The following is a 13325-nucleotide window of genomic DNA, read 5'->3' on the forward strand; positions in this document are numbered from 1 at the left end:
TGTGATAGAATTTAATGACCAAACAAACAAAACTGAAGCATGTCCTTGCAACGTTTGGGAAACTGTATCATTAAGAAGGGCAGTGGGAATGAAGATTAGCTTCTCCTAAAAATGGTCCTATCTGTAAATTCTTACATGAGTATATTGGTAGGGTTCTTTTCGTGGGTTTGTCAAAGGAAGACAATGTCCACAGATGACTAAAAATAGAGGAACACTTTTTTTTAAAATGTCCCATTTTCTGTTTCTTTATATTGTCCCTTGGGTCAGGTGATTTAATCCTCTGTTGGGTGAGCCACTTTCCAATCAATTACCTGGCTTTCCACTTGAAGCAGCGGGGCTTCTATGTAACTGACAAGAGTACCTGGCTTTGGTGGGATGTTTTGTCTTCCTGTATTTCTACTTATCTTCTCCATTTTCCTCTTTCTTCCCCTTTCTTCTCCCACTCCTTTATTCTTTCAATCTTTTCCATTTTGCCTGATCCTTTAAGTACACTTCTCTCCCTCTGTCTCAAATCTTGGCCATAATCCTCCTCTAATACCTGCTCCCTTGGCCATTCACACTACAAGCAAGTCCAGCATTTACACATTAACTATAGTTCACATGTAATGCTGCAAATCCTACTAGCACCAGACGTTCATGTGAGAAGCACTATTAATAGCTCTCAATGGGACGGTGTGCAATGTTGTTCCAGGGGATAAGAATGTGTAGTGATGGACCATGTTTCCTGTAGCCTCAAATGAAACCTTTACATTTTTTTAAACAGATTATTGCTTGTAATGAAATTTTATAAAGTTACATGAAAACAACTATTTGACTACCAGTAAAAACCGAACAAACCAGTGCACGTGCACTCACTGTGATACTACAGTGATGAGTACCATTAAGAAAACACCAACAACCTTAGAACCAATGAGTTTACAAGTATTCTTACTTTTATTTTATTTTTTAGGACATCCAACCTACCGTGAACCTCAGAGTTTACAAAATATTTTCACACACAAAATCCTCCCCTCACAGGCACTCAAACAACCAAGATACCAGGTTACTATCAAGGTGAATATATTTGCAGGTCTACCAACTGTGACAGAGTTTAAGAAATAGTGATATTTTTTTGTTTGTTTGTTTAAAAGAGGCCAGGAAAAAATAGAAGAGAACAGCTGAATAATTCCAGCAAATATCTACATGTTGGGTTTAGTTTCTACCCCCTGCTCTCCTACATTTTGATAAATTGATTGCTGCTGGAAGATATGAGACCAAAACTTTCTTCATGGAGAGCAGTGCATGTTTTCCTTATGTCTCTTACTGTGCTGTTGGTACAGTGCATAGCTCTGCTGGGCCTTGCAGGAAAAGGAACTATAATTTATCCAACCAATACATCTCTCCATCCCTACAAATATTTATACCTTGTCCACCATTCTTGTACCTAGCACTGAAATCTTCAAATGGCGAGACCAGCTTTAAGAGTGAGTGGTTAGTTCAGCTTCCATGTCCCAGTGAATCCTTGGCATCTCTGCTTAGGCAGCTAACAAGGCAATCAGATCCCTTGTATGGTTTAAATAGTGTAAATGCCTAGAGACAGAGTTTTGCCAGTCGGTGCCAGTTGTGATGCTGGTGGTTTTTGTAATGTGGGCATGTTTGGTGTCAAACCAAATATTTTCATGTTGGCCATCAAATGGTCATCAGAGTGTAACTTCTGGTCACTTCCAAGGTGGGCTGGATTTGAACAAGGTGAAAGGCTTTATGTATTCTTTTATCCATGCCCTAAGCATTCAGTCTACCACAGAATATTTTCTGTCTCTATGTTACTAACTCTCATTTACCTGCAGCTCTTTCTTATTTTCTGTTTCTGGCCACTTCTTCTAGAGAGAGGTCTCTTCACTGCACACAACTTCCAGTCAAATCACTCCCCATAATACAACTCGATAGTGAAGGAAACACCAGAGAACTTGTTTTACTCTCCTTACACAACAGTGTAACTCCTTTTCAATGCATACAGATATTGTTTAAAAATGCCAGTCATCCAACTAGAAGAGTTCAAAGACTCTGTTGGTTAGTCGCTATAGGTCATAAAATAGGGATTAAAGGAAAGCTAAGAATAATTAGAAATAAGGGGGCAAGGTCTTTTGTGCTATGAAATTTCACCAATATCTCATATAGAAAAGATAACATAAAATATTTCAAATTTTTAAGAATTTATTTTAACAAAAGCTTGAAAAGGTACTATATAGTCCTTTCAGTGTCTCTGTCACCTACTTCCCCTGCCCCATCTTTGTATGTTTATAAAGAGAAATATTTAAACATCTGTAAAATAAGGAAACACACTTTCGGCTTTCTAAAGGTTAATTTTTTTGTTCCAAACTCTGCTTCATGACTGTTAACACTCTGTTTTACTAAACTGATGCAATATACATATAAATAATCTGACTCTTTCCAGAAACGCTGGAAGAATTAGGAACTACTCCTGCAAACACTTAGCCCTATTTTGGAGAACTATTGAATACAGAATTTCTCACTACCCATGAATCCTTGATAAAGCTCAACTCAACAAAGACTGATCAGCCTTTTAGAAAACGTCCGAAGCAACCCATTCCGGCTGAGGAATAGGTCACACCACAGACAACTAAAATATTCTCAACCAACAGCTGTTGGCAACTGGCTGTTGCATTCAGACTCTCCTACACTGATGCTTTCATCTATAGGTCTATTACTATAAATTCACTCTTGGATGGCAGTGGAGAAACTTGTCAAAGACCAATCAATAAGTAAAAATGAGTAACAAGCTTGTTGGGGAACATGAACATGAATACTTGGATAGCATTTGTATCCAAGGAATTAAAAATTCTTTACTAACAGAAATTAATCAAGTCAGAGGCTTATTAACAAAGGTCAGCACCTTCACTTGCGAGCCAGCAGTAAATTGTGTTTACAAAGAGAAAGCCTAAGAAGATTCTCTTCCCCCACAATGGCGGTGTCTTCTCTCAAGAGTTTAAACAGAATCATCTTGGGTTTTTTAAACACTGGACTGCCTCAGTGTTCTAAATCCACTTTTTTAAACCCAGGCAACTATAATATTGATGTGTAAGGCAGTGCACAAAAATGTACCTTTTAATGGGATTTTTTGGGGTCCAATGTGAGAACACTCAGGCCATGGCTACACTTACAGTTCTGCAGCGCTGGTAGTTACAGCTGTGTTCGTACAGCTGTGTAGGGCCAGCGCTGCAGTGTGGCCACACTGACAGCTACCAGCGCTGCAGTGTGGCCACATTTGCAGCACTTGCAGCGCTGTTGGGAGTGGTGCATTGTGGGCAGCTATCCCACAGAGCACCTCGTCCCATTTTGGCGCTGTGGCTTGTGGGAAGGGGAAGGAAGTGTGTGGGTCTTTCTGCATCCTGTTCCAACGCCCCGTGGTGCTTTGCTACACATTCCGAGCAGTTTGGCGGCATTGTGAGTCTGCAGCGCGATTTCTGAGATTTCTGTTACAAATGGAGTCTGAGCTGCTGAGGACCTTGCTGATGAATGTTGCCAGCACATCACGCATGGCAGTGGAGCTATTCCTTCAGCTGCAAAGTGACAGTGAGGAGTCAGACGATGATATTGAAAAGCCTGACGCTCAAGACACTCAATTGCTTATGGCAGTAACAGACGTGCTCAGCACCGTGGAACGGCGCCTTTGGGCTCGCGAAACCAGCACTGAGTGGTGGGATCACATCGTCCTGCAAGTCTGGGATGACGAGCAGTAGCTGCAGAACTTTCGGATGAGAAAAGCCACTTTCATGGGACTGTGTGCTGAGCTCGCCCCTACCCTGCGGTGCAGGGACACGAGATTGAGAGCTGCCCTGCTAGTGGAGAAGCAGGTGGCTATTGCAATCTGGAAGCTGGCAACTCCAGACAGCTACCGATCGGTGGCGAACCAGTTTGGAGTGGGAAAGTCAACCGTTGGAATGGTGCTGATGCAAGTTTGCACAGCCATTAATCGCACCCTGCTAAGAAGAACCGTGACTCTGGGGAACATGCAGGACATTGTGGATGGCTTTGCACAAATGGGTTTCCCTAACTGTGAAGGGGCAATAGATGGGACGCATATTCCTATTCTGGCACCACCCCACCTGGCATCAGAGTACGTTAATCACAAGGGGTATTTCTCCATGGTTCTGCAAGCGCTTGTGGATCACCGTGGGCGTTTCACTGACATTTACTCAGCATGGCCTGGAAAGGTGCATGATGCACGCATCTTTCAGAACAGTGCCCTGTTCAGGAAGCTGAGGGCCGGGACTTTTTTCCCAGACCGCAAGATCACAGTAGGGGACGTCGAAATGCCCACTGTGGTCCTTGGAGACCCCGCTTACCCCTTAATGCCTTGGCTCATGAAACTGTACACAGGGAAGCTTGACAGGAGCAAGGAACGGTTCAACTACAGGCTGAGCCGGTGCAGAATGACTGTGGAGTGTGCTTTTGGCCGTTTGAAAGCCCGCTGGAGGTGTCTTTATGGGAAGCTAGATTTGGGGGAAAGCAGCATCTCCGCTGTTATATCCGCGTGCTGTACCCTCCATAATATTTGTGAAGGGAAGGGTGAAAGATTCAGTGAGGAATGGACCTCCGAGGTTTGACGCCTAGAGGCTGAATTTGCACAGCCAGAGAGCAGGGCTACTAGAGAGGCCCAGGAAAGGGCTTCAAGGATTAGGGATGCCTTAAGGGAGCAATTTGATGCTGAGAGCCAACAGTAATGTTTGGTGCCTTTGCTGTGCTCCTTTCTACCTTGGGGTACAGTATTTACCACTCTCTGCAATAATAAAAAGAATTGTAAAAGCAATAAAATCCTTTATTCAAAGTACAGTACATAAAAGGCCAGGGGGGTTAAGGTGGTGGACTGTACAGTCAGAGGTTTGAATATGTCCTGTTTGGATTGCTGTTCAATGTCTGCTGCACTTCAGGATTACTATGCTGCAGAGTAATGGGGGTGGAGTGCACAGGGTAAGGATCGTAGTTATCAGGGCTCGTAGGTGATCGTACAGGTGTTGGGGCCAGCTGGGGGTAGTAAGAAACTGGCTGCTGGAGAAAGGTGTTTTGTGCAAATATTGGGGAACAAGAAAGAGAGCTTTGGGAGGGTTGTGGGTTACCACGGTACAGATCTGCCTGCATGGCTACGAGAGACTCGAAAGAGTCAGTTTGGCGAGCCAGGAGGTTTATCATGTGCTTTGAGGTTTTTTTGGTAGCCAATTCCTTTCTCCTGCTTTGTGTTTGCCTCCACTCATACATTTTCTCTCTCCATTCCTGCGTCTTCCTACTTTCTCTGTTGTAGTGATTCATAACTGCTTTGATCAATTCTTCTTTTGATTTTCGCAGATTTTTTCTCAAGTTCTGCAACCGACGTGAGGCCGGTGATCCGGCTGCATTAGTCAAGGTCACTAAAAAAAACATAGATAGAAACATGTAATACACAGAGGCTACATTGTTTATTATGACACAGTGAAGGAGTTTGTAGACTTTTTGTAGCATCATTCCCACATACCTAACATAACACAGAGAGGCCAGGGAAGCGAAGGCATGGCGAGCAATGGGGTGAGTGTTTCTGCCCCGACTTCACCTGGGAGGGGGAACTGACTGATGGCTCACTGGGGTTTATCTGCACTGGGTAGAGGAGGTAGATGGTGGCCTGCACAGGGGACAGTAGGGAACATGAAGCTGGCGAGCTGCTGGCGGGGGGGGCGGTCCGCGGAACTGCCGGCCTGCTGGTGGTGGTGGTGGGGGGGAACGCACCGCGGTGCTGGCTACCTGCTGGCGGGGTGGCGGGGGGGGGGAGGAGACCAGAACGCACCACGGTGCTGGCTACCTGCTGGCGGGGGGGGGGGGGGGAGAGGGGGGGACCAGAACGCACCACGGTGCTGGCGACCTGCTGGTGGGGGGGGGGGGCTGGAACGCAACGCGGTGCTGGCGACCTGCTGATGGTGGTGGTGGGCCGGAACGCAACGCGGTGCTCGCGACCTGCTGGCGGGGGGGGAGGGGGGGCGAACCTGGCGCCCTGCACTGAAGTATCCCTAAATTCTCAACAGGGTTTCCTACTGCCAGATATATCACTGCTGCGTGTTACCTGGGAAGAGAGGGAGGGTCTTCTACAGCAATGTGGATTCCACCTTGGCCCCTATGCAGCTTGCCTGTGTGCAGCCATGGTCCCCTCACCCCGCGCTGCACAGTGGATCGGATGAGTTATCCTGACCGGGACAAGGAACACGGTGGCTCTCCCTATAAACTTGCGAAAGCACATTGCCCACGCTCTGGCTGCAAGTTTTCAAGAGATTACCGAGGCCGATTACAGAGACGTGATAGAGCAAATCAATGGGCTATTCCACGTTTAGGCATGCATGCAGGCAGCCATAACCCAAACCGTCCTCTCCCAAAACATAAAATCTGCTTACCCGGAACACGCTCCTCTGCTGCTTCTTCACCAACAACTTCCAGCTGCTGCGACTGGCTAGCCTCCTCCTGGCTTGAGAAGAGCTCCTGGCTGCATGCCTCCTGGGACTCCGGGGTGTCTCCCTCCACACCAGTAGCCTCACTCTCGGCTTCCTCTACACTCTCCCCCACTTCTCCCTGCTCTGAACTCTCCATCGTGCTCCTAGGATTGGCAGTGGGGTCACACCCAAGTATGGCATCCAGCTCCTTGTAAAAACGGCAGGTCGTGGGGGCAGCTCCTGAGCGGCGATTTCCCTTACGGGCTTTGCAGTAAGCACTGTGCAGCTCCTTAATTTTGACCCTGCACTGCAACGCGTCCCGTTCATGGCCCCTTATCAGCAAGGACTGTGATATCTGCCCATAGGTATCATAATTTCTCCGGCTGGAGCTCAGCTGTGCTTGCACAGCTTCCTCACCCCAAACACTGATGAGGCCCTGCAGCTCGGAACTGTTCCATGCTGGGGCTCGTCTGGGGCGTGGAGGCATGGTCGCTGATTGATTGATTGATTGCACTCCACACCTGGCTGAGCAAACAGGAAGGGATTTTTAAAATTCCCGGGGCATTTAAAGGTGGGGTCAGCTGAGCCCAGGGCAGTGGAGTGTGCAGGATTACCAGAGAGGCTTAAAAGGTATGCTGGGATACCTCCTTATACCCCGGAGGTCAATAAAAGCACTGGTGGGGTCCACACTTGCTGACCAGCGCTGGATCACCAGCGGTGGAATCACTACACCCTAGGCACGACCGGGTGTACAGCCAGCGCTGCAACCAGGGAGTTGCAGCGCTGGCCGTGCTTTGCAAGTGTGGCCACATCCTAAGTTGCAGCGCTGTAACCCCCTCACCAGCGCTGCAACTCTCCAGTGTAGCCATGGCCTCAGTAGTTTCTAAAGAAATTATTCCACAATTTATTTAGCTAACCAATCACTTTCACTTTTAATTATGTTCACATGAATTGCTTCCTCAATATATTTCTTCTGAGTGTAAATAAAAGTAAAAATCTTCTATACCTTTTTCTCTAGAATTATGAAAATGAAATCTAAGGAACAATAACCATCACATTTCAATGGAAAATAAAACACACACATTTACTATTTAAGTCTCTTCAAAAAATTGTAGAGTTATTGCATCTTTATACTTCAATGGGTATTAATATTATATATGTAGTCTAATTGCTATTGCTAATTGTTCTCACCATTTTAAAGTTTATTTTCATGCCTCATAAATCCAAAGGATGCAGCTCTTTTGACCAGAAGTTCATGAAACATTTCTACTACACAGAATATCCTTAAAGCAAATGTAGATACTGAAATAACTTTAAACCTGATGCCTGGTTTGTAAACAACTCAATTTCTATGTAACATAAGATATATCTAGTGAATGAAACATAGATCATATGGCACATTAGACTTTCACGAAATTCCTCGTGTTATACACCAAAAGTATTTTCTTGAACTTAAAATTGTCCAAAAATCCTTCAACTACAAACTTGTCACTAAACAAAAAACAATGTGAAGAGCAACTGCAAAAAATAAAAATAAAAATCTCCAAAGAAAACATACTGCAGTTTTCTGTACAAATAATCAGTAGTTTAAACAGTTTGAACCATACCAGCATTTTGTCACATAATTTTAGGTTAATTTGTTCTTTTTGTTCAGAGATAAATCATGCAGTCTTTACTTAATAAAGACTTCAAAGGGAGGTGCTGAGTAAGAATTCAGAAGGAACTGCAAAATTTGGCACTTACTTAATAAAGGAGCTCATTCTGGCTCTTAAGTTAGACTGTTATTCAAGTCTACCCAAAAATTGCTACCTTTTGATTATATGAAAATTGTGGAATTAGGTAGGAGTAATTTTCTCTCATGCTAAAACATAATTCATCTGGGGGAGAGGATGAGTAATACTTAGAAAATATATTTATAGCCTGCAGCTCAGCATTCACAGTGGAGGGAAGAGTACCCTAAAAAGAGTCTGATGTTAAATGGCAATTCCATTTATATGCTAACAGTGTAGGTTGTCAAGATCCAGCCAGCAACCAGAATAGTCAGAAGGGGATTAAACTAATAGCTAAAGAGAGGGTAAAAAGAGGGAAAATACAAGTACTCAATATAAAATCGAAATGCAGACAATAAAATTAATCAAGGAATCAAAGGACACAAAGAGAAGAAATACCTGAATTGCTAATATATCAGTGCTAGGAGCATGGGTAACGAACAAGAGGAATTGGAATTGCTCATTTATGAGCAGAAATTTTATCTAGTTGGTATCATTGAAACCTGCTGGTATGATTTGAATGATTGGAATGTTAAGATCAATGGTTATAAGTTATCTATTTAGGAAGGATTGAGTGCGCAAAAGGGGAGAAGAAGTGGCACTCTATGTCAAAAATGGCATTACTTGTTTCTGAGTCACTGATTGATAACTCACAAGAAAATGATCTTGAATGCTTATGGATCAATGTTCTAACAGATAAAGCACAAGATGGGGCACTAAGGTGTCTGCTACAGACCGCCAAATCACATTAGGGAACAGGATAACTGCCTCCTTACACACCTATCTATAAGTGTAGGGGGAAAAAACCTGTGTGATCATGGGGGCTTCAGTTTGAGTGGCATATGGTAGAGATCTCATGCTGCCAATACTAAAACATCCTTGGAATTTCTAAACATTATAGATGACAATTTCCTAAGTCAAAAAGTGTTGCAACCAACACAGGAGAATTCTATAATTAAACCTTGTCTTAATCGGTAAAGAGGAATTTATAGACTTTAAGGCCAGAAGAGACAATGGCGATCCTCTAGTTTGACCTTCTGCACATCGCAGGCCACAGAACCTCAGCCACCCACGCCTGTAATAGACTAGTTGAGTTACTGAAGTCCTCAAACTATAAAGACTTCAAGTTATAGAGAATCCACCGTTTACTTCAAACCAGCAAGTGACCTTTGTCCCATGCTGCAGAGGAAGGCAAAACCCACCACGGTCTCTACTAAATTGACCTGGGGGGAAATTCTTTTCCCACCCCATAATACAATGATCAGTTAGACCCTGAGCATGTCAGTGAGACCCACCAGTCAGACCTGGGACCTGAGAAAGAATTCACAGTAGTACCTTAGAGTCCTCCCAATCTATTGCCCCATATCTGGCTGATGGAGATATTTGCTACTAGCAATTGCAACAGGGTCACATGCCATTGTAGGCAATCTCATCATACCATCTCCTCCATAAACTTATCAAACTCAGTTCTGAAAACAGTTAGAATTTTTGTCCTCCTGAAAAGCCATTCCACTACTTCACTACTCTGATGGTTAGAAACGTTCATGTAATTTCAAGCCTAAACTTCTTGATGGACAGTTTATATCCATTTGTTCTTGTGCCAACATTGGCCCTTAACTTAAATAACTCCTCTCCCTCCCTTGTGTTTATCTTGCCAATGTATTTAGAGGGAGCAATTATATTTCCCTTCAGTTTTCATTTGGTTAGGCTAAACAAGCGAAGCTCCTTAAGTCTCCTCTTGTAAGGTAGGTTTTCCATTCCTCTGATCATCCTAGATGACTTTCTCTGCACCAGTTGCTTGAATTCACCTCTCTTAAGCATGGGAGACCAGAATTGCACAGTATTCCAGATGAGGCCTCACCAGTGCTTTGTATAATGGTACTAACATTTCCTTATCTCTAATGGAAATACCTTGCCTGATGCATCCTAGGACTGCATTATCCTTTTTTCATGGCCGCATCACATCAACGGCTCATAGTCATCCTGTGCTCGCCCAATACACCCAAGCCTTTCCTCTCCTTTGTCACTTCCAATTTATATATCCCCAGTTTACAGCAAAAATTCTTGTTGTTAGTCTTTAAGTGCATTACCTTGCACTCTGCACTATTAAATTTCATCCCATTTCTATGATTCCAGTTTTAAAGGTCATCCAAATCTTCTTGTATGATATTCTGATCCTCCTCCATATCGGCAATACCTCTCCATTTTGTGTCATTTGCAAATTTTATTAGCACACTCCCACTTTTGTGCCATGGTCATTAATGAAAATGTTGAATAAGATTTGTCCCAAGACCTATCCTTGTCGAACTCCACTACTGACCACCCTCAAGCCTGATAATTCACCTTTCAATATGATCCATTATAGTCTCCTCTTTAACCAGTTCCTTGCCCACCTTTCAATTCTCATATTAATCCCCTGCTTCTCCAATTTAACTAATAGTTTCCCATGTGGAACCGTATCAAATGCCTTACTGAAATCGATGTAGATTAGATTCACTGCATTTCCTTTGTGTAGAAAATCCGTTATCTTCTCAAAGAGATTAGGTTCATCTGGTGGCACGATCTACCTTTTATAAAAACAATGTTGTATTTTATCCCAATTGCTGGTTATCTCGATGTTCTTAACTACTTTTTCTTTCAAAATTTGTTCCAAGACATTGCATACAGTTGAGGTCAAACTTATGGGCCTGTAGTTTAACAGACCACTTTTTTCATTTCTTTTAAAAAAGGTACCATATTAATGATTCTCCAGTCATAGGGTACCACCTTCAAGTTTACAGATTCATTAAGAATACTTGCTATTGGGTTTGCAATTTCATGCATCAGTTCCTTTAATATTCTTGGATGGAGATTATCCGGAACCTCTGATTTGGCCCATTAAGCTGTTTGAATTTGACTTCCACCTCGAACTGATAGCAGAACTAGAAATAAGTGGTAGCTTAAGTACAAGTGATCATGACTTGATGCTATTTATAATGTGCAAGCACAATGAAGGACAGACCAGTAATTTATATACTTGGTGCTTTCAAAGGGCCAATTTCACAAAGCTGAAAACAATTACGAGCTAAATCAGATGGCAGGAAGAATTTAATCAGAAAAATGTAAATGATAATTGGAAATCATTTAAGGACACCTTACTAGATGCCTCAAAAGCCACAATTCTACAATTGAGGAAGAAGGCCATGCTGGTTTAAAAACACATCTGGTTTAGGGGGAAATGAAGGCAGCTGTACAAATTAAAAAAATAATATATAACAAATGGAAGAAAGGGGAATTTGATAGTAATGAATATAAACAAGAAGTTAGGAACTGCAGAAAATTGACAAGGGACACACGGAGAAATCTATGGCTAGCACATTAAAGGACCATAAAAAGGCGGTTTTAAAATATATTAGGAATTAAAAGAATCCTGACAATGATATTAGTCCATTACTAGATGGAAATGGTAGAATTATCAATAATAATACAGAAAAGGCAGAAATGTGGAATAAATATTTCTACTCTGTATTTGCGGAAAAAAACATGATATAGTTTCATCATATGGTGATAAGACAAGACTCAATTCATTCCACTAGTATCTCTGGAGGATGTTAAACAGAAACTATCTAAAGTTAGACATTTTTAAACAATAGGTCCAAATAACTTGCATCCAAGAGTTTTAAAAGAGCTGGCTTAGAGGTCACTGGACTATTAATATGATTTTCAATAAGTCTTGGAGCATTTGGGAAATTCCAGAAGACTGGAAGAAAGGTAATGTTGTGCCAATTTTTAAAAAGGGTAATGGAACGACCCAGGTAATTACAGGCTTGTTAGCCTGACATCAATCCTGGGCAAGAAAATAGAGTAGCTGATACAGGACTCAATTAAGAAAGAACTAAAGGAAGGTAATGTAATTCATGCAAATCAACATGTATTTATGGAAAATAGATCCCATCATACCAAAACTTGATATTTTTTTTGATGAACTTGCAAGACTGGCTGATAAAGGTAATCGTGTTGATGTAATATACTTAGACTTTTGCAAAGTGTTAGATTTGATATCACACATTTTGATTAAAAAGCTAAAATAATATAAAATTAAGTTGGCACACATTAAATGGATTAAGAAATGACTAACTGATAGGTCTCAAAATGTAACTGTAAATGGGGAATTGTCATTCAGCAAGTTTGTTTCCAGTGGGGTTCCACAGGCATTGGTTCTTGGCCCTATTCTTTTAATATTTTTTATCAATGACCTGGAAGAAAAATAAAATCATGACTGATAAAGTTTGCATATGACACAAAAATTGGGGGAATGGTAAATAATGAAGAAAAGGTCTCTGACAGGTCTCTGATTCAGAGCAATCTGCATCGCTTGGTAAACTGGGAGCAAGCAAACAATATGCATTTTAATATGGCTAAATGTAAACATACATCTCTTGTTATAGACCCAGGCCAGTTGGGTACAACAAAGTAGCAGAAGGCCACTGAACAGTTTTCTGTTTCTGACTGACCAGAGCAGCGGCTACTCCAGGCTAATGAGAACATCTAACTCCAATTAACCTGCAAAGAGTCAGGTGAGGCCATTAAGGTAAGGTGAACACCCGACTCTAATTAAGGCCCTTTTGTATTATAAAAGGGCTCACTCTAGTCAGGCTGGGGAAAGCCAGGGAGTCAGAGGAGAGGAACTGTGGTTGAAGGGCTGGTTAATGAAGACACCCTCAAGCCATCGGTAAGAGAGCCCTAAGGTAAGGATGAAGAAGAGAGAAGCGGGAGAGCTGTGGGGAAGTGGCCCAGAGAAATGTAGCAACTCTGGCAGTGAAAGGTCGGCTGCCAACAGCTGCTGCCACTAGGATCCCTGGGCTGGAACCCGGGGTTGCGGGCTGCCCCGGGTTCCCCCCAATCTGCCACTACAGAAACACCTCCTGGGAGGAGAAGACAGGCCCCTGTCAGGACAGGAGGCTAAACTGTTCTGAAAAAAGTCCCAAGGGACAACAGAGATGGTGAGAGTTCTCTCACCAACCTCCTTGCTGGCTTATGATGAAAAGGGCTCAGCAGACTGTAACCCTGGCCCTAGAGAGAGAAGGGCTACATGGAGGGTCGAGTGAGCCACTGAGGCTAGCATAAA

General features: G+C 42.9%; 2 protein-coding genes across 3 annotated transcripts in view; both read right to left on the reverse strand.

Annotated features, from left to right (window-relative positions):
- DYM (dymeclin) overlaps window positions 1-13325 on the reverse strand; it is a 355894-nt gene that overhangs the window by 78529 nt on the left and 264040 nt on the right. The gene's annotated exons all lie outside the window — the stretch shown is intronic.
- On the reverse strand, window positions 4869-6711 carry LOC127046997 (uncharacterized). The gene is made up of 2 exons (XM_050944784.1): window positions 6414-6711; window positions 4869-5405 (listed from the first exon to the last, which is right to left on the reverse strand). Exons 1-2 carry the CDS (start codon window positions 6604-6606, stop codon window positions 4876-4878), a joined length of 723 nt encoding a protein of 240 aa, XP_050800741.1. The 5' UTR covers window positions 6607-6711; the 3' UTR covers window positions 4869-4875.

This window comes from Gopherus flavomarginatus, chromosome 3, assembly GCF_025201925.1.
Source record: "Gopherus flavomarginatus isolate rGopFla2 chromosome 3, rGopFla2.mat.asm, whole genome shotgun sequence".
NCBI classification, from domain to species: domain Eukaryota; kingdom Metazoa; phylum Chordata; order Testudines; family Testudinidae; genus Gopherus; species Gopherus flavomarginatus.